Genomic DNA, 24,682 nt, shown 5'->3' with positions numbered 1-24,682 from the left:
GAAACACTCATCTAAAAAATAAAAATAAAAAATATCACTTACCTATTAATACAGCTCGAGCCGACGCCACACGGGCTGGATTCGTCGCACTCACATACGGGGGTGGAGCTCTTATCTGTCTCCAATCGCACCGTGCCCACCGGCTTATTCGTCTTGATCTTGACGTATTTCGACGGCCGGGAAGCGCGTTCGTTCGTCTCTTCCGTTTTAATGCGGTCCCGGTTGCGTTGAAATTCCCGGAAAGCTTCCGCGGCCTCGCGTAGACTTGTCATGTACGTGGAGTCTAGTTCTCGCTTCTTCTCTCGCTTTACCTGTGAGAAAGTGAGTCAGTTACAGAATATAATAATGGCCTTTATTTTAATTGCACATAAACAGTATTCATATCAAAGGCCTTAAAAAACGTAGTATGTACTTTGGTACAAGTTTGAGCTCGATCCAACAACCACGAACAGAGTCATGGCCTATGCAAATTTTCATTTTTCCATGTTCTCCCGCCAATAGGGGAAGTGACAAAATGGGAAATTCATATCGATTGGTGATTTGTGCTTCAAATAGGTCCCACTAGTGATTCACATTGAAATTCGGTCCCAAAAATAAAATTTCGAAACACCCATTTTTAACCCCCAGAGGCCATCAGGGCCGAAAGTCTAAATTTCATTTTTTTTTTTCACCCAACTAAGGTGTAGGTACTGTTAACACAAGTTCAATTACCTGTGAATGTCTCTCGTCTCCCTCTTCAAACACATACGCTTGTCCCTTGCATATATGAGCGTAGTTGTGCGTCCCGAAGAAGTACACCACAAACACGCCCACCTCACACTTGGAAATGAGATTGTCCGGGATCTCTTCCGGGAATAGAATCTGTCCCGGCCACCATCTGAAGTGCCCGTACCGCACCCACACTACCTCACCGTACAGTGGGAACCTGAAATAGTAATAGTAAAAATTGTGCTTTAATAAAGATTGGGATTAGATTTAGGAAAAAATTCGCCCCAGATGGGAATCGAACCCGTGAACTAGTGGTTAAGAGGAATAGAATCTGCCCGGGCCACCATCTGAAGTGCCCGTAATGTACCCACACTACCTCTCCAAACAGGGGGACCCTTATCATTCAAATGGATTTTTTTTTTATTATTATTACTAGATTAATTAAAGTCATTTAGCCAGCCAGATTAGCAGCGCGCCTGCCTTGGAAGCCCTAGGCCGCGGGTTCGATTCCCGTCCGGGACTTTATCCTGATAGGTTCGTTTTCAGAATGGCTGGCATTCACCTATCCTGTCCTTTTTCTCTCCTCGATTTTGAGATAAGACCTCCGTTATTACAATTTCCTCTCTCAAACCTCTTCAATTTTTTTTTTCTTTTTATAATCTCTGGAACCCTAACGTAGCAATAAATAATTATTGTCTGCCTCCTGACTTCAGCTATGTTACAAAAACAAAGCCGTTTTTTTCTGTTATGCTAACAGTATTACTATGCACCAGGAACAATTTCTCATTTCGCAGTAAATCTGCAGCGAAGCGCACAAAGCGTGGTATAAGAGACACACAATAAAATATTGCTGACTTCACAAAAAACCGGTCACAGAAGTTTTTCTGTGTTTTTTTTTTGGGAAATCGAGCATTTTTTTTCTCAGTGTAGATAAAAGGACAGACGAGTTGATATATTTCGACCACTACTATGGCCAAAATTTACCTTATAGGTAAATTTCGAGTTGTACCTAACTCAGTTTCCCTAGCAGCTCGTGGATTGGCGCCAAGGTCACCCGTCCAAATATGCACCACTCTCGACGTTGCTGCACTTGTTCATGTTCGTTGTTATTTTTTTAACAAGTTCGTCATTTTGTAATAGCGACTGTGAATTCATGTTATACGACTGTACACATAGGGTAGGTACAGTGAAAGTAGGGTGTTAAGTTGTAGGTAGCCAGCCTAGTTAGCTTAGTTGGTAGTGCGTCTGCCTTGTAAGCGCTAGGCCGCGGGTTCGATTCCCGCCCGGGGCGGGGATAATGTTCGTTCTCGGAACGGCTGGCTTTCCTCCTATCCTGTCTTCCTTCTCTCTTCGATTTCGGGACGATAAGACTTCTACCTTGTAAGCGCTAGGCCGCGGGTTCGATTCCCGCCCGGGGCGGATTTTATCCTGATGGGATAATGTTCGTTCTCGATGGAAGCGCTAGGCCGCGGGTTCGATTCCCGCCCGGGGCGGATTTTATCCTGATGGGATAATGTTCGTTCTCGGAACACCTAGGCCGCGGGTTCGATTCCCGCCCGGGGCGGATTTTATCCTGATGGGATAATGTTCGTTCTCGGAACGGGTTATAAGCGCTAGGCCGCGGGTTCGATTCCCGCCCGGGGCGGATTTTATCCTGGATAATGTTCGTTCTCGGAACGGCGCTAGACCCGGGTTCGATTCCCGCCCGGGGCGGATTTTATCCTGATGGGATAATGTTCGTTCTCGGAACGGCTGGCTTTCTGCCCGGGTTCGATTCCCGCCCGGGGCGGATTTTATCCTGATGGGATAATGTTCGTTCTCGGAACGGCTGGCTTTCGTCCTACGGCATAAATTAAGTTAAGGTTCAGCCAGCCTAGCTAGCTTAGTTGGTAGTGCGTCTGCCTTGTAAGCGCTAGGCCACTGGGCTCGATTCCCGGGGCGGATTTTATCCTGATGGGATAATGTTTGTTCTCGGAACGGCTGGCTTTCTCCTATCCTGTCTTCCTTCTCTCTTTGCCAGCCTAGTTAGCTTAGTTGGTAGTGCGTCTGCCTTGTAAGCGCTAGGCCGCGGGTTCGATTCCCGCCCGGGGCGGGGATAATGTTCGTTCTCGGAACGGCTGGCTTTCCTCCTATCCTGTCTTCCTTCTCTCTTCGATTTCGGGACGATAAGACTTTCTCGGAACGGCTGGCTTTCTCCTATCCTGTCTTTCTTCTCTCTTCGATTTCGGGACGATAAGACCATAGCAGTTACGGTTCCCTCTGTCAAACCTCTTAAAAAAAAAATAAGTTGTAGATACTTATAAAAAACACACCAACCTTTAAACCTATCAGAATGCAATAACAAAGGGGCTGGGCTTATTACATCTCAATTTTTTACACTCATCCTAAAAAAAAAATCGAAAAAAGGGGCACTAAAAAAACAGCGAAAAAAAAGGGTTTCAAAATAAGACCCCCTTCAAGTCTCAATTGGTTGGAACAAATTGAGCACCCCAGGAAAGGGTGCTCTCAATGCACCCCACTTGGTAAAAAAAAGGAGCATAAAAAATAAGCGTGCTTAATACCTATAAAATAATAATAATAATAATAATAATAATAATAATAATAATAATAAAAGTAAAAAGAGGGGTTCAATCACACGCCTAGCGCCTCTAAGAACGCGAGCCAATAATATGGATAGAGGTATAAAAAAATAAAATACTAATAAAAGTAATAAAAAAAAGGAGATATTATTACTATTGGGTATCTTACGTTATTTATGTTATGTAATACGCGTACCTCTGTGAAGAGAGCAATGTAATAAAAAGGAGAGAAAAAAGTGATTATAAAAAATTGAACGCAATTATTTCTCCAGAAATAAAAAAAGGGAGAAGAAAACTTCTCTCTTCGATTTCGGGACGATAAGACCATAGCAGTTACAGTTCCCTCTGTCAAACCTCTTAAAAAAAAAAAACTCTTAAAAAAATAAAATAAAAATAAAATAAAAATACCTTAGCTTCGCCAGCATGCTGGGCACTATCTCCACAAATGAAACACGGCAACTTGCTGCCCTTCCTACACAGGTGACACAGGAAGTCAATCTCCGCCACGTCCTCGTAACTGTCCGCCACGCTCGGTGTAACACTCGATGAAACACCAACCTCGGTCAGTGAAACACCAATCTCGGTCGATGAAACACCAAGCTCGGTCGATGAAACACCAATCTCGGTCGATGAAACACCTGTCTCGGTCGATGAAACACCCAGTGAAACAGCTCGCAGGTGTAGCGGGGTGTCTTCGTCGGGGTCGTCGGGAACGGTATCTTGACTTCCGTCGGGTAATCCTGAGGGAAGAAAGAGAAAGCAAATTCATTTTTATATGTAAAGGACAGAATGTTTCATCTGGAAATGGAAGGGAGAAGACGAAGGGGGTCGCCCGAGACTGCGATGGATAGATATAGATATGATCCATAAAGACATTGAAAAAAAGAGGTTTAGATCCAACAACTGTAATAAACGAAGAAAAGTTTAAAGATAGAACATGGTGGAGAGGCTTTGTTCACAGTCGACCCATTTCTGGAACGACTTAAGATTTGATGATGATGTAAAGGACGAAGGTTTCTTCTTCTTCTTTTCTTTTCCAAGTTTTTCCATACCCTGCCTGGCATTGAATCTACGCCCTTCTGTTTACCTGGGGAGCGTGTCTTGACCGTTTAGTTCCCAATTCGCTCTTTAAAAAATGTACTCATTGCACGCACCTCAGAATTATCCAGAGAAAGAAACATTTATTTAAAATCAAACCCTCAGCTGTCAATCAGAGATTAATGATAGAAATGTAATGAAACTTTTTTTTAAGAGGTTTGACAGAGGGAACTGAACTGCTATGGTCTTATCGTCCCGAAATCGAAGAGAGAAGGAAGGAAGAGGCTGGCTTTCTTCTATCCTGTCTTTTTCACTTCAAAGTCAATATAAAAAGGCCTGCATACCTACTCGTACGTTGTTACAGTTCCCTCTATCAAACGTCTTTAGCTAAATTCCCTATAGGGATGAGCTATTCAAACAGATGTATTTTTCAATACCCTATTTGTGTGCACAATTTCAAATCCATTTGACATGTAGGTGTGTTGTGTATTTTTCCATGCGAATGCAAATATTTTGCCAAAAATTGAAATTTTGCGGTATTGTTCCAAATCCAGTTTGTTCCTAAAGTTTAACTCTTTTACAGTGATTATTCAGATCTGTGATTTTTCTTTTCTTGGAACACGACACCAAAAGGTGTTCGGAAATCTATTTTTTGTTGATGTCTTGTCATTTTTTTACGAGGTACCTATCCCATTTTTTAAAAACATAAACCCCTTTTTTTTACGTTTAAGTTTTGAACGAAATATTGAAATGTCCAAATTAAATTCATGTAAAGTATTTCCAAAGGATTTTGGCTCCCTCATCTCTCATTTGTTCTATTTTAGTTATGGTTGTGGTGTAACTAGTGCAGACATTTTTGGCATCTGAAGGGAACCGGAATTGCCTTGTAGAAGATCCCGGGTTCGATTAAAACGTGTGCTCATAAGAAAGAAAGTAAGAAAAAGTCAACACATTTTTACTTTCTTTTAGTACCTTTCTACCTCTGTTCTTTTCTTTCCTCCGCATGGTAGGTCTGTGTACACCGGCCCTTACACCGGAGTATTTCCCCTTCTCTTACACCCTGTCAAGAGAATAGAAACAGAATAGATGGAGAAAAATAGATGGAGAATAGAACAAAATGTCAATCTTGAATATAATCCGGAGCAATTAATAAATAATAAAACTAATGTAGATCACTAATTGGCACAAATTAAATATTTACATCAAACCTAAAAAGAAAATAACTACAGCCCGACACCAACTTTAGTTGAATGGGCTATAGAGCACTTCTTCGGGCAGACTCGCGCGTTTCCGCTTTTTCTTCTTCGGCGTGGCGAAGTAGTTGGGCTGACGTACTACAATCCGGACACAGGCCGCATGGTAGGTCTGTGTACACCGGCCCTTACACCGGAGTATTTCCCCTTCTCTTACACCCTGTCAAGAGAATAGAAACAGAATAGATTAGGTACAAAATAAACTTTCTTGACTTGGCGGGGCGGAGCGCTATAGCGCTCCTTAATACATCAGAATTATCAGTAGTGGAGGTGGAGTGCGTTGCGTCATCGTTACCAACTCGAGTGGCGTTCATACAAAAAGATATCTTCTCTTTAATCTGCCATCACCATTCGGCGAAAGCTAAAGCCGCTACAACAACCCCTTGAAAAGCTCATACCTTAAGACAGAGGTAGCATATTCGACTATCCCCGGTCAGCAGAAGTCCGGCCTGTTTCTGTTTGACAAACTGACGAGTGGAGGAGATCTCTTCCGGGAATAGAATCTGTCCCGGCCACCATCTGAAGTGCCCGTACCGCACCCACACTACCTCACCGTACAGTGGGAACCTGAAATAGTAATAGTAAAAATTGTGCTTTAATAAAGATTGGGATTAGATTTAGGAAAAAATTCGCCCCAGATGGGAATCGAACCCGTGAACTAGTGGTTAAGAGGAATAGAATCTGCCCGGGCCACCATCTGAAGTGCCCGTAATGTACCCACACTACCTCTCCAAACAGGGGGACCCTTATCATTCAAATGGATTTTTTTTTTATTATTATTACTAGATTAATTAAAGTCATTTAGCCAGCCAGATTAGCAGCGCGCCTGCCTGAGTGGAGGAGGTGGATGTGCCGTTAGTACTGGAGGTGGTGGCGCTGTTGGATGTGAGGGAGGAGATGGAGGAGGAGGACATCGAGTCCGACATCGGGTCGTACCTGTGAGGAGAGAAGAGAATAGAATACTTAGAATAGAATAGAATATATACCTTGTTTATCCTGCCAGAATGAGACATGAGACTGAAAAGTCCCTTTACTCTCGCAGTCTAAACAAGGTCTTGTGTATTTCATAGGCAATGTTTAAAATGACATAAGAGAAGGTTTAAAGGGAAGAGGAGGTGTTATGATAGTGCAGCAACCTCCGTGCCCGAGTGGGTATCACCCTAAACGTCCGTTCCCATTTGTCGTGAGTATCATCCGATTTTTTCCCGAATATCCTGTAGATAATATAATTTAAATGAGAGTGTTCCCATTTAAGTACGGCGCGATATTTTTTTTTCTTCTTTTTTCCGAATGACAAGTTAGAATGGACCCTGAGAAAATAAAGAATTGAAAATTAAATTTCACTAAAAAAGAAGTATGATCATAAAACTTACTTTTTCTTATCTCCTGGCTTCATGTTCTTCCACTCAAACCAAGCAGCCCAGAACCTTCGCTCTACGTCCTTCACTGATGTTCTCTTCGGTTTACCACCCAACATATGCTGGTCTCCTTTGGTACCTGAAACACAACAGATATCAGTACACCAAACATAAGTGGGTAATAGCCTCCGTGGCCGAGTGGGTATCACACTAGGCTTGCACGCCGGAGGTCCCGGGTTTGATTCCCGGCGGGGTCGAAGTTTTTTCGGCTCTGTGCTTGGAGTTCGGGGTACACTCGGCCTCGTGAGGACAATTGAGTAGCTGCTTTGAGTAGCGACTAGTGGCGTCATTACCAGTGAAAAAGATTACTGAAAGATGGAAATTGATCGCAAAGGAAGCACTTGGTAATGTTGTGATACTCAGTTGTGAAAATGCTCTGCTTTAAAACAAATAAATCCCGATGCTGCAACACTCTCACCATCACTCACAGCGGTTTCCTCAACGGTGTCCACCGATGCTGGAACACTTTCACCAACGGATCCAATGGTGCGTTGTACAGCGTTACCCTGGCTTCCTAAAAAGATATTGACTACGAAGATATATGCCACAAGAAAGAAAGGAAGACCACGGCTGAGATGGATGGACCAGGTTGTTAATGATTTAAGACAACAGTGCCCTAAATCACCAAAGTATGGAAAAGTATTTACAATTCCATATTTCGATATGATTTGTCCAAATTCAAAATTCTGCTTTTCCATTGGCTATTACACTTGTAAGATACTTTTCCATACTTTGGTGATTTAGGGCACAGGATATGGAACGAAAGTCAAGAACCGAAGCGAGTGGAGGCGAATTGTTGAGGAGGCCAAGGCCCACCCCGGGCTGTATTCCAATTGGTAAGGTAAATAGAAAGGGAATGGAGTTGAGGAATTTTCATTGTGTTAAGCACAAATGCTCGTTATAAACGTCGTTCCCCGCTAAATACACTAAATAATTGTACAAAAATAAATACAAACATGCTGATAATAGAAAGTTAAATTAAAATGGGAATTATAATTCTGTTGAGCGTATGTAAATTGCGTCACACATATCGTTCCCCGCACTCTTTCATGACTTGAACTGGAACCACCAACCTCCAGATTAAAATTGCAGGGAACGATGAGATTAAATTCTCAAGACAAAGTAGCTAGCCTCCTTTATAAAGCATTGGACTAAGCATACTCGTACCTCCAAATTTTGAGGATATAAATTCAAATATTTCAAGTAGGTATTGTGTTCTTTCTTGCCCATCTGATCAGGGACAGAACACAGACCATACGAGTCTAATGTATCGGCTGTTTCATTGCTACGAAATAAAAACTGCAATGAAACACTCATCTAAAAAATAAAAATAAAAAATATCACTTACCTATTAATACAGCTCGAGCCGACGCCACACGGGCTGGATTCGTCGCACTCACATACGGGGGTGGAGCTCTTATCTGTCTCCAATCGCACCGTGCCCACCGGCTTATTCGTCTTGATCTTGACGTATTTCGACGGCCGGGAAGCGCGTTCGTTCGTCTCTTCCGTTTTAATGCGGTCCCGGTTGCGTTGAAATTCCCGGAAAGCTTCCGCGGCCTCGCGTAGACTTGTCATGTACGTGGAGTCTAGTTCTCGCTTCTTCTCTCGCTTTACCTGTGAGAAAGTGAGTCAGTTACAGAATATAATAATGGCCTTTATTTTAATTGCACATAAACAGTATTCATATCAAAGGCCTTAAAAAACGTAGTATGTACTTTGGTACAAGTTTGAGCTCGATCCAACAACCACGAACAGAGTCATGGCCTATGCAAATTTTCATTTTTCCATGTTCTCCCGCCAATAGGGGAAGTGACAAAATGGGAAATTCATATCGATTGGTGATTTGTGCTTCAAATAGGTCCCACTAGTGATTCACATTGAAATTCGGTCCCAAAAATAAAATTTCGAAACACCCATTTTTAACCCCCAGAGGCCATCAGGGCCGAAAGTCTAAATTTCATTTTTTTTTTTCACCCAACTAAGGTGTAGGTACTGTTAACACAAGTTCAATTACCTGTGAATGTCTCTCGTCTCCCTCTTCAAACACATACGCTTGTCCCTTGCATATATGAGCGTAGTTGTGCGTCCCGAAGAAGTACACCACAAACACGCCCACCTCACACTTGGAAATGAGATTGTCCGGGATCTCTTCCGGGAATAGAATCTGTCCCGGCCACCATCTGAAGTGCCCGTACCGCACCCACACTACCTCACCGTACAGTGGGAACCTGGGAACATGAAATGGGATTAGATTTAGAATAAAAGATTCGATTTAGGTCGGGGATTATTTTTTCTTTCTTTAATAATATATTTTTTCTTTATAAATGAGCCATACAAAACAAAAAGACAAAACGAAGTACACTGGCCTTGCCAGCGGCCGAAGGCCGTATTTATGATTAACAACAGATCTATTACCAAAAGCGGCCGCAATATATTTCTTCTTTACAAGTATAATATAGCTAGCTTTGCCAGCGGCCGGAGGCCGATTAGATATACACATATGATTTTATGGGCATGAACAAATAACACTTACTTTTACCCCGTTGCAAAATTACCAAAAATCACATTATAGGTACCTATAACATCAACTTTTATACGAAATACCCAACCACACCGGGGATTTAGCTCTACTAATAATGATGCGTTAGATTTTTTTTTTTCAACATTCCAGGAGCTTTTGCCGTCACTCACCGTCCGCCTTTACAATCATCGCACACATAGGGCCGGTCCTCATCAAACCGGTTGGCATCCTCCACACAACACTCCGGATGTACCGCCACCGGACATTGGCGGCAATTCAACAGGGTCTTGGCGGCCTCGTTGGCGCCCGTACAAATGAAACACCAGTTCGTGTTGAAATGGACAAAGTTCCGCTTGGATATGTGCAGTGGACACAGGACGTGCTTGGCTGATAGAATCTTCGTTCCTGTGGGTAAACGAAAAAAAAACTGTAATGAACATCACACGACTTTAAAAAATCCAGTAGGCAATGGGCCTACTTACTGTATTTTTTTTACGATATCTGTAACTGTCTAGACATGAAAAGTGGTAACAATAGCACTCATCTTGTATGAACATTACACAACTTCCATTGGCTACCGGATATTTTTTTAGACATGACATGAAAAGAGGTCAAAAATTCAAAATGGTGCCAACTCCAAAATGCGGCCAAAATACACTAACCGTTGTTCCTATGTAAATAACAACAAACAATATGGGGGTTTTTTTAGGTATGGTTTGGGGGGTTTATTGCCACAACAATGTTGATATCTCTAACCGTTTAGTCAACGAAAAAAAAAAGGTATTTAGAGCTGCCCAAATACCGCCAACTGCTGCATCGATCTCAACCTAAAGTTTCGCGGTCCATTATTGATTTTTTTGAGACAGATATACAGTCTTATTATAGGATAAAAGCCGGCCGTCTTATTATAAGATAAGGAAAGTAAAAATCCGAACGTCTGGTAAGCTTACCTGCAGGTATACAGGACATGGTCGCATGATATGTACTCGGACAGCGGACACACCGCAGATATTTGTCATTCGAGGACAGGAGGGAAGTTGTCGGGTTGTCAGAAGCACACATATGACAAACGTGACATGGGCAGGACTCGAGCTTGGAGGCGGACCATTTGGTGTGCGACGTGGTCGAGGACAGGCAGGTCTCGTGGTAGAGCTTGTGACAACGCGGGAAGTGACATTTCACCTGAAGACGGAGAACAGAAAAGACATGAGTTTTTTTTATTTTTATTTTTACTTTTTTTTTACTCTGGACGCTGTCCCTTCCTTGAGGACTTACCGCATGTCACCCTTGAATATTTTCCCGGTCAAAGGAGAAAGTAATGCAATGACCAGGCAAGGAACCTTGGTTGAAAAATCCTGGACACACCTTGATGTACTCGACCCCGTATTAGTTTTTTATTTTATTTTATTTATTATTATTATTATTATTATTTATTATTATTTAATTATTATTATTATTATCGTATATTATTATTATTATTATTATTATTATTATATTATTAATATCCATTATTATTATTATTATTATTATTATTATTATTATTATATTATTATTATTACTGATTATTATTATTATTATTCACTTATTATTATTATTATTATTATTTTTACTGAACGTTTAAAAAATCTATGTTGATCGATGTAGGGTGCAAACCCATAGTAGGTGATAAAAGGATTTTAGGGGAAAAAGAAGAAAATTTTATAGTGGTGGACGTACATCGTGCGGTGTGTAGACGGACCTGAAGGGCGGGACTACATTAAAACAGATTTCCGACGACGCGACATCGCGTAACCTTTTTCTGAGTGATTGTAAAAAAAAAGATTTCACCTACGCATACAGAAACAGATTTCCGACGACGCGACATCGCGTAACCTTTTTCTGAGTGATTGTAAAAATAAAGATTTCACATACGCATACAGATCTCAAGTTGAGTAAAAAAGCATCAACATTTGTACCGAAAGTATCACATCCAATCCCCCTAAGAACCGACCCGACAGCCAAAGTGGTTGGGGCTTTATAGTCTCAGCTAACAACAGAAATAAATATTAAAACTAAACATTTACCTTAGCTTCCGTCTGCCTTGTAAGCGCTAGGCCGCGGGTTCGATTCCCGCCCGGGGCGGATTTTATCCTGATGGGATAATGTTCGTTCTCGGAACGGCTGGCTTTCTCCTATCCTGTCTTCCTTTTTTCTTCGATTTCGGGACGATAAGACCATAGCAGTACTTCCCTCTGTCAAACCTCTTTAAAAAAAAATACCTTAGCTTCGCCAGCATGCTGGGCACTATCTCCACAAATGAAACACGGCAACTTGCTGCCCTTCCTACACAGGTGACACAGGAAGTCAATCTCCGCCACGTCCTCGTAACTGTCCGCCACGCTCGGTGCAACACTCGATGAAACACCAACCTCGGTCAGTGAAACACCAACCTCGGTCGATGAAACACCAAGCTCGGTCGATGAAACACCTGTCCCGGTCGATGAAACACCAATCTCGGTCGATGAAACACCCAGTGAAACAGCTCGCAGGTGTAGCGGGGTGTCTTCGTCGGGGTCGTCGGGGATGGTATCTTGACTTCGGTCGGGTAATCCTGAGGGAAGAAAGAGAGCAAATTCATTTTTATATGTAAAGAACGAAGGTTTTTTCTTCTTCTTCTTCTTCTTCTTCTTCTTCTTCTTCTTCTTCCTCTTCTTCTTCCTCTTCGTCTTCCTCTTCGTCTTCTTCTTCTTCTTCTTCTTCTTCTTCCTCCTCTTCTTTTCTTTTCCAAGTTTTTCCATACCCTGCCTGACACTGAATCTACGCCCTTCTGTTTACCAGGGGAGCGTGTCTTGACCGTTTGGTTCCCAATTCGCTCTTTAAAAAATGTACTCATTGCACGCACCTCAGAATTATCCAGAGAGAGAAACATTTATTTAAAATCAAACCTTCGTTTGTTTGATCTATGATTTTCAGATGATTACCTGACAGTATATTCTATTCGTTTGTTTGATCTATGATTATCAGATGATTACCTCTCTCAGCACTGGTCTTGGTCATATAGTACGCTTCAAAGTCAGAGTTCTTGCGCAGAATGGACGCGATTTCCTTGTTGTTCTCCAAAGCTTTGAGTCGGTCAGAGGCTGAATCTCCTGTGGGTTTAGCCTCCAAGGTGGCTGTCGAGTCCAGAGGACTGTCTTTCGTCTTTTGTTCGTTGTCACCTGAAAACACGGAACAACAACCAATAAAATAGAATATACCCTGTTTACATTGCAAGAATGAGACTGAAAAGTCCCTTCACTCCAGCAGTCTAAACAAGGTCTTATGTCCTACGGTTCTTTTGAATTTCTTGGTTCCTTGAACCTTAGATGAGGAAATTCCATACCTCGGCTGGGATTGAACCCACGCCCTCCTGTTTACCAGGCGAGCGCCTTGACCACTACACCACCGAGGCAGGCTAATTAATGATAGAAATGTAATGAAACTTTGAATACATTTCTAAAACAAGTTGGACTTTGGAGCGCTCGAATAGTTAGCTGAGAGGGCAGGGCGACTGCCTTGTAAGCGCTAGGTCGCGGGCGAGCTTTATACTAAACAGGAAAGATTCGCTTTCGGAACGGCTGGCTTTCTCCTATCCTGTCTTTTTCACTTCAAAGTCGATACGAAAAGGCCAGTTGTTACAGTTCCCTCTATCAAACGTCTTAAAAAGACATTAGTCAGCCTAGTTGGCTTCGTTGGTAGTGCGTCTGCCTTGTAAGCGCTAGGCCGCGGGTTCGATTCCCGCCCGGTGCGGATTTTATCCTGATGGTATAATGTTCGTTCTCGGAACGGCTGGCTTTCTCCTATCCTGTCTTTAAAAAAAAAATAATAATAAAAAAATCCATTTCACTCACCTTCTAATTTCAATCGTTTCACCACACTGGCCATGTAAAAAGTGTTCTTTACATCGCATCGTTCCAAATCATTTCAATCACAAGCACAAGCTCTGCTTTTCCCCATCTGTGGCACAAGCTCCATTTATAAGAAAAATGTATGTTCTGAGAGTTTTGTCAATCAAATATAAATGGAAACTTGTTAAAAAAAAATCTTCCTCCTCCAATCCAAGGAAAGCGACCACCTCCAGAAGGCTTGTCCAGAGTGTCCCGAGGGATCTAATGTAGTGGAGTTGGCTTTGAATGGCTGGACATTCAAAGAGGTGCTTTTTTTCACAATTCAAGCTAGGACTAAAAAAAATGGTATGTACATACCGTCGTCATTTCCATCATCGTTCTCCTCCTCAGACTTTCTCGCCCTCCTCCTCCTCCTTCTCTTCCCCTTGCCCAACTGAAGTGCAAGTGTCAAGACCCGCCTCTTCCTCTTCCGCTCCCTCAGGGCTTCTCCTCCTCCAGTAGCTCTGTACCGTTTCACGTTGTACTTGGCCGGGGCTTTGGGTGGGCGACCCCGCCTTTCTACACGAAGCGGCAGTTTTTCCATCTGAAATCGGATGGAAAATGAAAATTGAAATAGACTATGTCTAGTCTGGGTATGGGACTTAAAACAGGGAGGATATTACTTAAGAAAAAGCAAAGGTTGAGTGTGAAAGGCATCTACTCGTCAAATTTTGTAGTCAAAACCAAATATCAGACCAAAAGCATTGACGAAAAACGCTGACCCCGTCTGAACACCGAGAAAGGTGAAGAAGAAAACAATCCAGTTACTACCGGGGGTGCACAAAACATTGCACACCCCCACCCGTGCGAAATGTGACAAAACAGATACACTAAAAGCAAAATTGCCTTTTTTGGGTCTTGTTTCATTTTATTTGGCAAAATGGCAAATGGTGAAAAATTTAATAATACATATTTGAATTTGACTAATAAATTATTCTTACCTTTGGGGACGTGCCCTTTGGGGGTCTCCCTCTGGGTCTCACGCTGTCAGCAAGGTCCATCAGAGATATATTCCTAAGCGAGAAGAGTTTCTTCAAATCCTTACTCACTTCACGCCCGGAGCGACTTTTCAGGTCGCTCAAATCGGCCAAAAGTTGCTCGATGGATTTGTCAACTTCACTTGGGTTCTGATTGAGGTTGCTGGGTTTGGTGACAGCAGTTGTGGACAGGTCGCTTGATTCGACATCGGTCTTGGTTGCTTCAACATCACTTGTTTTAGTTGTTTCATCGGTGCTTATTACGTCTTGATTGTGGCTTATTATGTGTTTTGTGGTCTCAGTTTTTGACACAGAGTGGAGGAGGTGGATGTGCCGTTAGTACTGGAGGTGGTGGCGCTGTTGGATGTGAGGGAGGAGATGGAGGAGGAGGACATCGAGTCGGACATCGGGTCGTACCTGTGAGGAGAGAAGAGAATAGAATACTTAGAGTAGAATAGAAAATATACCTTGTTTATCCTGCCAGAATGAGACTGAAAAGTCCCTTTACTCTCGCAGTCTAAACAAGGTCTTGTGTATTCCATAGGCAATGTTTACAATAAAATGACATAAGAGAAGGGTTTAAAGGGAAGAAGAGGTGTTATAATAGTGCTGATAATAGTGCACAGCAGCGACATCCACGCCCTATCCAAACAACCAAATATAGTAGCCACCATGAACGCTAACAGACTACGGTGGCTTGGTCACCTGATGAGAATAGACAAGAACAGAGCCGTGTGGAAGATCTTCAGCAAATCCTTACTCACTTCACGCCCGGAGCGACTTTTCAGGTCGCTCAAATCGGCCAAAAGTTGCTCGATGGATTTGTCAACTTCACTTAGGTTCTGATTGAGGTTGCTGGGTTTGGTGACAGCAGTTGTGGACAGGTCGCTTGATTCGACATCAGTCTTGGTTGCTTCAACATCACTTGTTTTAGTTGTTTCATCGTTGCTTATTACGTCTTGATTGTGGCTTATTATGTATTTTGTGGTCTCAGTTTTTGACACTGATTCGGCGACTGGTTCAGTGGTTTCGTCTTCGAAAGCCTCAGTTTTCGTGTCAGTATCACAGTTATTTTCCAAAGTGGATCGCGCTTCATTTCCAGAATTCTGTGATCCTTCATTTCTGGAGTGAGCAAGACTAGCATCCAATTGGGGCTTTGTTTCATTTTCGGAGCCAAGTTTCTCAGTGTTTGGCGTACCAACAATATCGGGGTCAGCCTTGGAATCAGTTTTAGAATCTTTGCTTTCTGGGTGATTGGGATCAGTTTTAACTTCAGAGGGAGCTGGTTCATTTCCAGTCCGTTCCGGTTCATTTTCAGAATTCCCTTTCGCCGTTTTCGGGCTACCATTACTTGGGGTGGTTGGGGAGCCAGCACCCACCGGGCGTCGAAAGCCCCGAAAATTCTGCTCCTCCACCGAATTCAAACCCTTCGGGCTTCGCTGAGAGCCGAGGATCTTCTTCTTCAACTCATTCAGCTGGTACTTCTTCAGATAAGCCGCCTGAGGAGGTTCCTCACCCCGAGGGTACTTTCGGGGCCGTCCCCGCTTCCCCGGCGAAGAGCTTTTTATCGGCGAAGGGCTCTTGATGGGCGTGCTAGCTGGGAATCGTCTTGCCCGGGGAGGGAGTTTCGGAGCCGGGAGCTCAATGGAAGACGGGTCTTTAGGATATTTTCTGGGCCGACCACGACCTTTTGGAGAAGAGTCTTTTCTTGGTTAGGCACAAAAACTTCGAAGCTCGAAGGAATTTTTACATGGGAAAAAATTCCGCCATGTAGGTATTGCTCATTATCCGGTTCTTTTCTTGGTTAGGCACAAAAACTTCGAAGCTCGAAGGAATTTTTACATGGGAAAAAATTCCGCCATGTAGGTATTGCTCATTATTTGCTTCCAGGATTTTTTTTCTTTTGAAAAATCCACTGAAAAAGAGGGGAAAAGAGCACCGTACTTGCGCACAGATAGCTTTATTTTCTTCGAAATTTCCGCGCGATTTTGAAATCGTAGTTTGGGGAGAAATACGCTAGAGTGCGCTGTACGAGTAAGGTTCGTCCACACTCCACAAGTTGGTATCGAAAGGGGGGGGGGAAGGAAATCTCACATTAAGACCCCTAGCCTACAGCATCTTGAATACACCAGTTCCCCATGGATCTATGAAGTTAAGCAACGTTGCGCATGGTTGGTATCCGGATGGGCGACCATCTAGGCAATAGCGTGTTACCATTCTCAGACTGGGTAAGATTGATGTAAGTAGGTGGGTAGTTTGTTGCCCAATGGAAAGTAAAAAACCCATCATATATATATATATAAAAAAAAATTTGTAAGTTACACAGTAGAACCATGTAGGATGTAGATACATAACTACAGACCTACGTACGTACCAAGCAAAACAGATACACTAAAAGCAAAATTGCCTTTTTTGGGTCTTGTTTCATTTTATTTGGCAAAATGGCAAATGGTGAAAAATTTAATAATAATACACATTTAGTGGTAGGTTTAAAAAAAAAAAAAAAAAAAAAAAAAAAAAAAATCAAAGTTCTTTACCTACTTAAAAAAAGCAAGGTTTTTTGCTGAAGACATTTATGTTTATATAAATTGTGCTCTTATACTTATAAAATACATCTAGACTGCTGAGGAAACTAATAGGACTTTTGAGTGGGAACAACTGAATTATATTCTATTCTACTTAAATATTGTGAACACTGTTGAAGCAATTACCTTGTCTAGAACAAGAGACTTGTGGTTTAGACAGGGAAGGACATTCACCTCTTCTTATAACCTACAGACAGAAATCATTAGAAACACAATCCACCCAGACTAAACTTATCTTCTTGCCTACGATCACAAGTGCTTGAAGTTCAAAGTCCCAGACTTCCTGCTTGTTAAAATTTCTTTCTCTATTTTTCACTTTATCCTAGAGGTATTCAACATAATTTGTCATTTTCAGACCGAATTAGCATTCGATTTTCAAGTCTAGCATACTGAAAAGTATGGACATCAGTGAAAGCCAAAATTCTGGGCAGATTCAAGGGCCCAGGCTCATCTAAAAACAAAGCATTAATTTAAAATTTAAAGGGCTAGGACAAGAAAGCTAAAGTGTGTAGAGAGGTCTGGATTTTCATTGGGTAAAGGAGGGTCTGAATTAGTAACATTAGAAACAATCTCATCAATTTCTTTAGAAGGAATTGTTGGAATGGTGGCATTTGTTCCAGCATTGTCTTCAATAGGGAGGGTTGGACTAGTAGTATTTGTGATGGACGTTTCTTCCAAAGGGTCATTCCAAATTGTGACCCTTGAGACGGATGTTCTTTTAGGATGTGTTGAATGAGTGACATTTCTGACATCAGATTTTCCTACTTTTTGAATTGTGTCCATTCTTTGAGTTGCTTGCTCTTCTTGAGCTGTGTTCATATTCTGGACAACTTGTCCAAGTCTTTCCTTGCATTCTTTAGAATCAGACTCTATTGTACTTGGTACAATAAGGTGCTGATTAAATTTAGGAGTGGTATCACAGATAGAATCAGTCAATATTTGGGGTGAATAGGTTTCAATTGTTGAACATTGGGGTTTGTCTTGGGATTTGGAAGTGCTTGGTTGATTGATATAGTTGGGATGAGAGATTTCTGGAACAATCAGAGACCCATGACAAGGGTTGATTATATGTTATGTAGAAGAAAAAAAAAAAGTTCTGATTATGTATCTCCAATTACAAGTCATCAATTCCCAAAGGCAATACCTTGGTGCTCAACTTAAAGTGATTTGCCACAAATGGATAAAAAGGAGATTATATTAAAAAATAAAACAAAGAAGAAAGAAATGGAACAGCATTTCTAACCTGGTATATCTCCTGTGTTCTCTCGTGGAATGCTAGTATCAACTGAGTCTTCATCAGGATTGAATGCACTGAGGCCATCTGAAACAAGTGACATTACAAATTAATAAAGTTCATTTATAACAGAACACTACAACACCTAGCTGAAAAGACAAGACAGGGTAGATTCAGTCTTGAAAAATGATAACTTCGGTTCACATTCTGTTGGAATAGCAAGGTGAATTTAACCACATTACCCTTAGTAGGTAGCTCAAAATGTTTGGTCCTACATTTTTTCTTTTCTTTTTTTTATAGAAAATATATATTTTTAGACTATTGAGTGTTAAAATATGAGTGCCTACAAGAATGGGTACATAAGTAATGCTTAGAGGGTACATACAAGTAAGCAACTTTGTTAAGATTGATTGTGAGCCTACCTAAGGTCTGACTCTCCTCATCAAGATCATTGGCTTGAATGATTTTCTCAACCACAACTTTCCGATCCTCTCTTAACACCTCATTCACCAAGTTGTCTTCATCAATTTCCCAATCATCGGACACCAGTGGCGAAAAGCTGTTGCGTGACTTTCTTTTCGGTTCACATTCTGTTGGAATAGCAAGGTGAATTTAACCACATTACCCTTAGTAGGTAGCTCAAAATGTTTGGTCCTACATTTTTTTTTTTTTTAAATAGAAAATATATATTTTTAGACTATTGAGTGTTAAAATATGAGTGCCTACAAGAATGGGTACATAAGTATTGCTTAGAGGGTGCATACAAGTAAGCAACTTTGTTAAGATTGATTGTGAGCCTACCTAAGGTCTGACTCTCCTCATCAAGATCATTGGCTTGAATGATTTTCTCAACCACAACTTTCCGATCCTCTCTTAACACCTCATTCACCAAGTTGTCCTCATCAATTTCCCAATCATCAGACACCAGTGGCGAAAAGCTGTTGCGTGACTTTCTGGAGTACTGTTTCAGTTTCTGAGGTTTGACACTGAACGAACAAGACTCAGAATTGTCATTGGCAATCACTTCTATGAGGTCCATTTGTGATTTGGAGTCTGGAGGGGAAGCAGAAGAATTTAGAATTCTTTAAGCACAAAATATCCCCAGCATGAACTGGACAAATAACCCCATTTTTAACCATGCTGAAAAATCAATTTAGTCTTAATGACAATCATACTAAGGTTACTTAATAAGATATTAACTTATTACTTAGGCAACTTGAGTATTAAATTATTCAGATAAAAAATATTAAAATAAAAATACTGCATCTGATTTCTCTCTTACCTAATTGCTTTAATGTCTAGCAAACAATACCTGGAAACAAAATTACTCACCTGTGTCAAGAAATTCTGATGTTATGCTGGATCCATCATCATTGTACAGTGTCTCGATTTCCGCCATTCTAGATCCATCACCATCAATATCATCAGCACAAGTCACTTCTATAATTTCAATATTCTCGTCTATACCAATCTCTTCCTCGTTGCCAATGTCTTCAACAAATCTATCATCATCTTCATCATCCACTGAATTAATGGATGACATGGTCCTACACTTGCTTGTTTACACTTCAACCAAAATGTCTTTCATTGTTTTAAGCAAAAATTGCATGGACTTGAATGGAATAAGCACACAAATTGACTGGTGGTTCATTATTTTAGATGTACAAAGTCCTTGACAGGTTGTTTTTCACCAACTGAAATTATTTATGTAAATGAAAGATTAGAAGATCAACTGACACCTTTTCATTAGACTTGAAACACAAATAAATGATGAGTGAATGTACCTGCAGGGTTAAAAATAACAATAGGTGTTGGTGCTAGTGTTAGGCACAACAAAAAGATCAAAGTTCTTTACCTACTTAACAAAAGCAAGGATTTTTTTGCTGAAGACATTATAAATTGTGCTCTTATACCTACTTATAAAATACATCTAGACTGCTGAGGAAAGTAATAGGACTTTTGAGTGGGAACAACTGAATTATATTCTATTCTACTTAAATATTGAGAACACTGTTGAAGCAATTACCTTGTCTAGAACAAGAGACTTGTGGTTTAGACAGGGAAGGACATTCACCTCTTCTTATAACCTACAGACAGAAATCATTAGAAACACAATCCACCCAGACTAAACTTATCTTCTTGCCTACGATCACAAGTGCTTGAAGTTCAGAGTCCCAGACTTCCTACTTGTTAATATTTTGTTCTCTATTTTTACTTTCTATTACTACAGTATTCACTCCTAGAGGTATTCAACATAATTTGTCATTTTCACACCAAATTAGCATTCGATTTTTAAGTCCAGCATACTGAAAAGTATGGACATCAGTGAAAGCCTGAAAGCCAAAATTCTGGGCAGATTCAAGGGCCCAGGCTCATCTAAAAACAAAGTATTAATTTAAAGGACCAGGACAAGAAAGCTAAAGTGTGCAGAGAAGAGAGGTCTGGATACTTAAAAAAAAAAACGCCCCCCTCCTCTTTTTTACTATCTTTTTTTTTTACTATCTTTTTTTTTTACTCTATTACTACAGTTTTTTACTATCTATTACTACAGTTTTACTATCTATTACTACAGTTTTACTATCTATTACTACAGTATAAGTTTTTATATTAGATTCCAGGCCTGGGAAATAGAGGAATAAAGTTTACACTAGATTCTGATCCTGAGAAATACATTGAGAAACAATCAATAAAAGAGGCCTGAGAAATGCAGAATTGGAGTGCAGTATAAATGCAGCAATAAATATTCCAGCCCTACACCGGCTACTAGACCAAGGCAGGTCTACGAAAAATGTCTATGTATGAATATTTTAGCCTATGTCTGGCTCGAGGACTTTAAACAGGGTGTAGACCAGCTTAGTCTGGCTGGGGGACTTTGAACAGGGTGTATACCAGTTTAGTCTGGCTGGGGGACTTTAAACAGGGAGTATACCAGCTTAGTCTGACTGGGGGACTTTAAACAGGGAGTAGACCAGCTCAGTCTGGCTGGGGGACTTTAAACAGGGAGTATACCAGTTTAGTCTGGCTGGGGGACTTTAAACAGGGAGTATACCAGTTTAGTCTGGCTGGGGGACTTTAAACAGGGAGTATACCAGCTTAGTCTGGCTGGGGGACTTTAAACAGGGAGTATACCAGTTTAGTCTGGCTGGGGGACTTGGAACAGGGAGGAGATCAGCCTGAAATTTCCCTTGCTAAAGAAATAGCAAAGGTTGAGTGCAAAGAGCATCCACTCTTAAAATTTGTGTAGCCAAAACCAAATGTCAGCCCAAAGCAATCACCCGAGGTAGGGCTGTTTGAGAGGCTGACGATATACACCTACCCCGTCTTCTGTACACGGGAAAAGGCGAAGAAAAAGAAGAGTCAAGCCTAGCCTGACCTAGTGTATAGTCACATTGCCACAACCTGAATTTGAATCCCAAGTTTCCAACTTACCAATATAGCCAGCGCCTACGACGAGGGTTTTGCCCGGGGGTTTCTCCAGTGAGAAAATATCATCGGATGAGATACAATGCTCCTTAGCACCAGGGATATCAGGATAGTTCGGTCTGCCTCCTGTGGCTATCAGAATGTTTTCCGCCGTCAGTGTCTTCTTCTCACCTGGGAACAAAACACAAATCATAAAATAGATGGGCATTTTTATTTTTTTATTATTTTTACAAATGTAAAAATGCAGTTTCTTTGTGTTATTATATCACAACTTTGGTGTTCACTGCAGCATTGTAGGATTTTTTCCAATATCTCAATAAGCCTAACATCCAATGTTTACCTACCATGCTGGCACCGGTCGCTATGCGCATTTATATGTCATAGCTACTCATTTTCCTCACGAGGCTGAGTGGGCCCCGCAACATCCAGTCACGGAGTCAATCATTTGCTTGATACAAATTTCTTGACCCCGCCGGGAATCGAACCCGGGTCTCCCGCGTGCAAGGCGAGTGCAGTGACCACTACGCCATGGAAGCTGAACATTTTTATTTTTATTATTTTTACAAATAAATAACTAAAATATTACTAGTACCTACGGGGGTTCTGAAAGTTCAGTATAGGTGAAAATGTCCTTTCCGTACACCTATACCTATTGAATGACACATTCCTGCCAATTTTCATAGAAATTGGCGCAAACTTCACAGATCATAACAGAGTGCTCATTTATACTCCTCCTTTTGGACTAAAGAGTCTCTTTACCCCAGCAATAGACTACTAATATTATTGTGGTCAAATGCTCAAACTGTCTGGAGGATAAAATTCATATTAACGTATAACACTAGACACTGGCTACTAATATACTGTAGGTATTTCTTCAACTAAAATAGCGGGCCCCCCCTTAGGCATAATCCTGGTTACGCCCATGGACTTTGTTTCGGAAACAAACATTGGTTTGAAAGTCAGTAAAATTGAAGTTAATGACAGTAAGTTGTTAGTGATTTTTTTTTATTTTTTTATTGAGGTAAAACTCAACTGCCTGGTCTTTATTGAGGTCTTTATTGGCGGTGATGAAAATTTAATTTAAATTTAACTTTTTGTCAATTAAGTTATCACTAAAGTCCACTCGAAAAGTATGTAGTGGGCGTGATTTACCTAAAATGACGGGACAAAAAATACCTACTGTAGTAGAGTTGTACATGCCTCTAAATTATCTGTTTTGATACTCCATCTATTTATTACCAAACATACCAATATGTACGATAATAGCGAGTGTCTACATACCTCTAAATTATCCGCGCCGTACAATTCTTCCGCTTTCTCTTCGCTCTGTAGAACGTATAACACTTTATTCACATACTTACCGTTCTTCATAGTAGCTTCAACCGAGTGCTGATCGATAAACTTGCCCAGGGCGTTCAAATAGTCCACCTTCTTGTCACGCAGCATGACACGCGTGACCCAGTTCACGCTCTTGACGTGATTCTGCACGGCTTCGCGCAGGTTGGCCCAGTTGTGCTGGACGGACTTCACGTTCGGGATTTCCCACCCGTAGGCGACGGCGTCCTGTGGAAGACATGACGAAATGGTCAAATACAGAAGGAAAGAATGGAAGAAAAACGGGACATTTGGGCCGAGTACTGCCCCGTGGACTTTTTTTGTGTAAAATAATGAGGCAGTTTCAAGTCACAACTAAGGGAAAAACATCAAGGGAACGCTGTAAGCCTTGATTATTGTGTTGGGAAAAGTCTCCTGTACAACGCAACGCAGTGTTTTCTGATCAACTTTACCTTAGGAAAAAAGGTTCAGGTCTCAATTCGGATGCAGAGCCATTTAAACAATGCCTTCCCATCAAAAATCTTTGGAAAAAACCTTTTTTTTATAGGAAGGAAAGTCATGTAATCAGCTGGAATTCTTCATTTTATAAAATGACATTTTTTTTTCCAATGTCTCATACTTACTCATAATACAAACGTCTTCTTGAGGAGGTGATTACCCCCTTTCTTACCTTAATAGCTTCGCCTAGCAGGGCAGCCTGATGCATCAGCTTCTTCGGTATGCAGCCCACATTGACACAGGTGCCGCCCAGTCCCCACGTGGTGCCTTGAGGTGACGGTATCACATAGTCCAGCACGATAACCTTGCGGCCATGTGCGGCGGCCTCCTTAGCGGCGGCAAGACCCCCTGAACCGCCGCCCAACACGAGAAGGTCGTAGTCATATTTGTGAGCTGGAAGCAAGGTGTGTGAGGAAAATAAATAAAAATAAATTATAGACTCTTGAATCAGTGGTATGAACCTGCCATAGACATCAAGGCATTCCAATGTCTACTTTTGGAGCTCCCAGGTAGATAGCTTACAATACCAATCTTCAGGTTTGATCTTAGGCCAGATTAAAACTATCATTAATTATTACGTAGGTAGAGGTGCAATAGTCCTACAGACCGGAATCCACACACAGGAATTTTGTCAGAAAAGACAACCATTTCATTTAAATCACTGAGGCATGGAAGTAATACAACTAATACATATTGGGTATTGTGGAGAAAAGGTCATGATTATAATTCCTATAATTAAGGATTAAGGGATATATAAAACAAGAAAAAAAAAAATAGCAGTGTCTAATTATACTGTCCATTGGCTACACATAATTGTTGGAGGAGTTCTACTAGAGAGCTTATAAAGATCCACTATCCAACAATGAGAGTGGACATGAACATTGGATGTTATAAGACATGAATTGTTGGACACCCTGTACGAAGAGAGGCTTATTGATCGGGATCACACAGTATAGAATATGTTCTCCCAAGATCCAGCCAAATAATCTAAGAGGGAATAAAAGATAGGAATATAAATTTCATTTAAATTTATTTGGTTTCGTCAACTCAAAAGTATAAATTAAATGTTATAAATTTGACACTGTTGTCTTGACGCACCTAAATAAATAATTTATTTAATAATGTAATAATAAAAGTTCCTTTATTTATCAGGTAAGTCTCTTCCTGTTTTTTTTTTTCTTCTATTTTTCCACACATTATTATCA

At 41.1% G+C, this 24,682-nt stretch overlaps 2 protein-coding genes across 2 annotated transcripts; both read right to left on the bottom strand.

Moving 5' to 3' along the window:
* Positions 1 to 42: 42 nt before the first annotated feature.
* Positions 43 to 13,423, bottom strand: LOC103513873 (the record flags this gene model as incomplete). The annotated part of the gene is made up of 14 exons (XM_026826972.1): positions 13,390 to 13,423; positions 11,779 to 12,110; positions 10,471 to 10,702; positions 9,691 to 9,925; positions 9,014 to 9,227; positions 8,345 to 8,613; positions 7,415 to 7,566; positions 6,952 to 7,075; positions 6,398 to 6,514; positions 5,977 to 6,145; positions 5,582 to 5,738; positions 3,742 to 4,027; positions 712 to 925; positions 43 to 311 (listed from the first exon to the last, which is right to left on the bottom strand). Coding segments are annotated over exons 1-14 (2,804 nt in total), but the record flags the coding sequence as incomplete, so codon positions are not given.
* Positions 13,424 to 17,464: 4,041 nt separating this feature from the next.
* On the bottom strand, positions 17,465 to 20,030 carry LOC103513872. The gene is made up of 4 exons (XM_026826971.1): positions 19,554 to 20,030; positions 19,023 to 19,274; positions 18,231 to 18,308; positions 17,465 to 18,018 (listed from the first exon to the last, which is right to left on the bottom strand). Exons 1-4 carry the CDS (start codon positions 19,762 to 19,764, stop codon positions 17,465 to 17,467), a joined length of 1,095 nt encoding a protein of 364 aa, XP_026682772.1. The 5' UTR covers positions 19,765 to 20,030.
* Positions 20,031 to 24,682: the final 4,652 nt, after the last annotated feature.

This window comes from Diaphorina citri, unplaced genomic scaffold (assembly GCF_000475195.1).
Source record: "Diaphorina citri unplaced genomic scaffold, Diaci psyllid genome assembly version 1.1 scaffold1040, whole genome shotgun sequence".
In the NCBI taxonomy this organism is placed as follows: domain Eukaryota; kingdom Metazoa; phylum Arthropoda; class Insecta; order Hemiptera; family Psyllidae; genus Diaphorina; species Diaphorina citri.
Note: the sequence above shows the minus strand (reverse complement) of the source record. Positions and strands in the feature narration are given on the sequence as shown.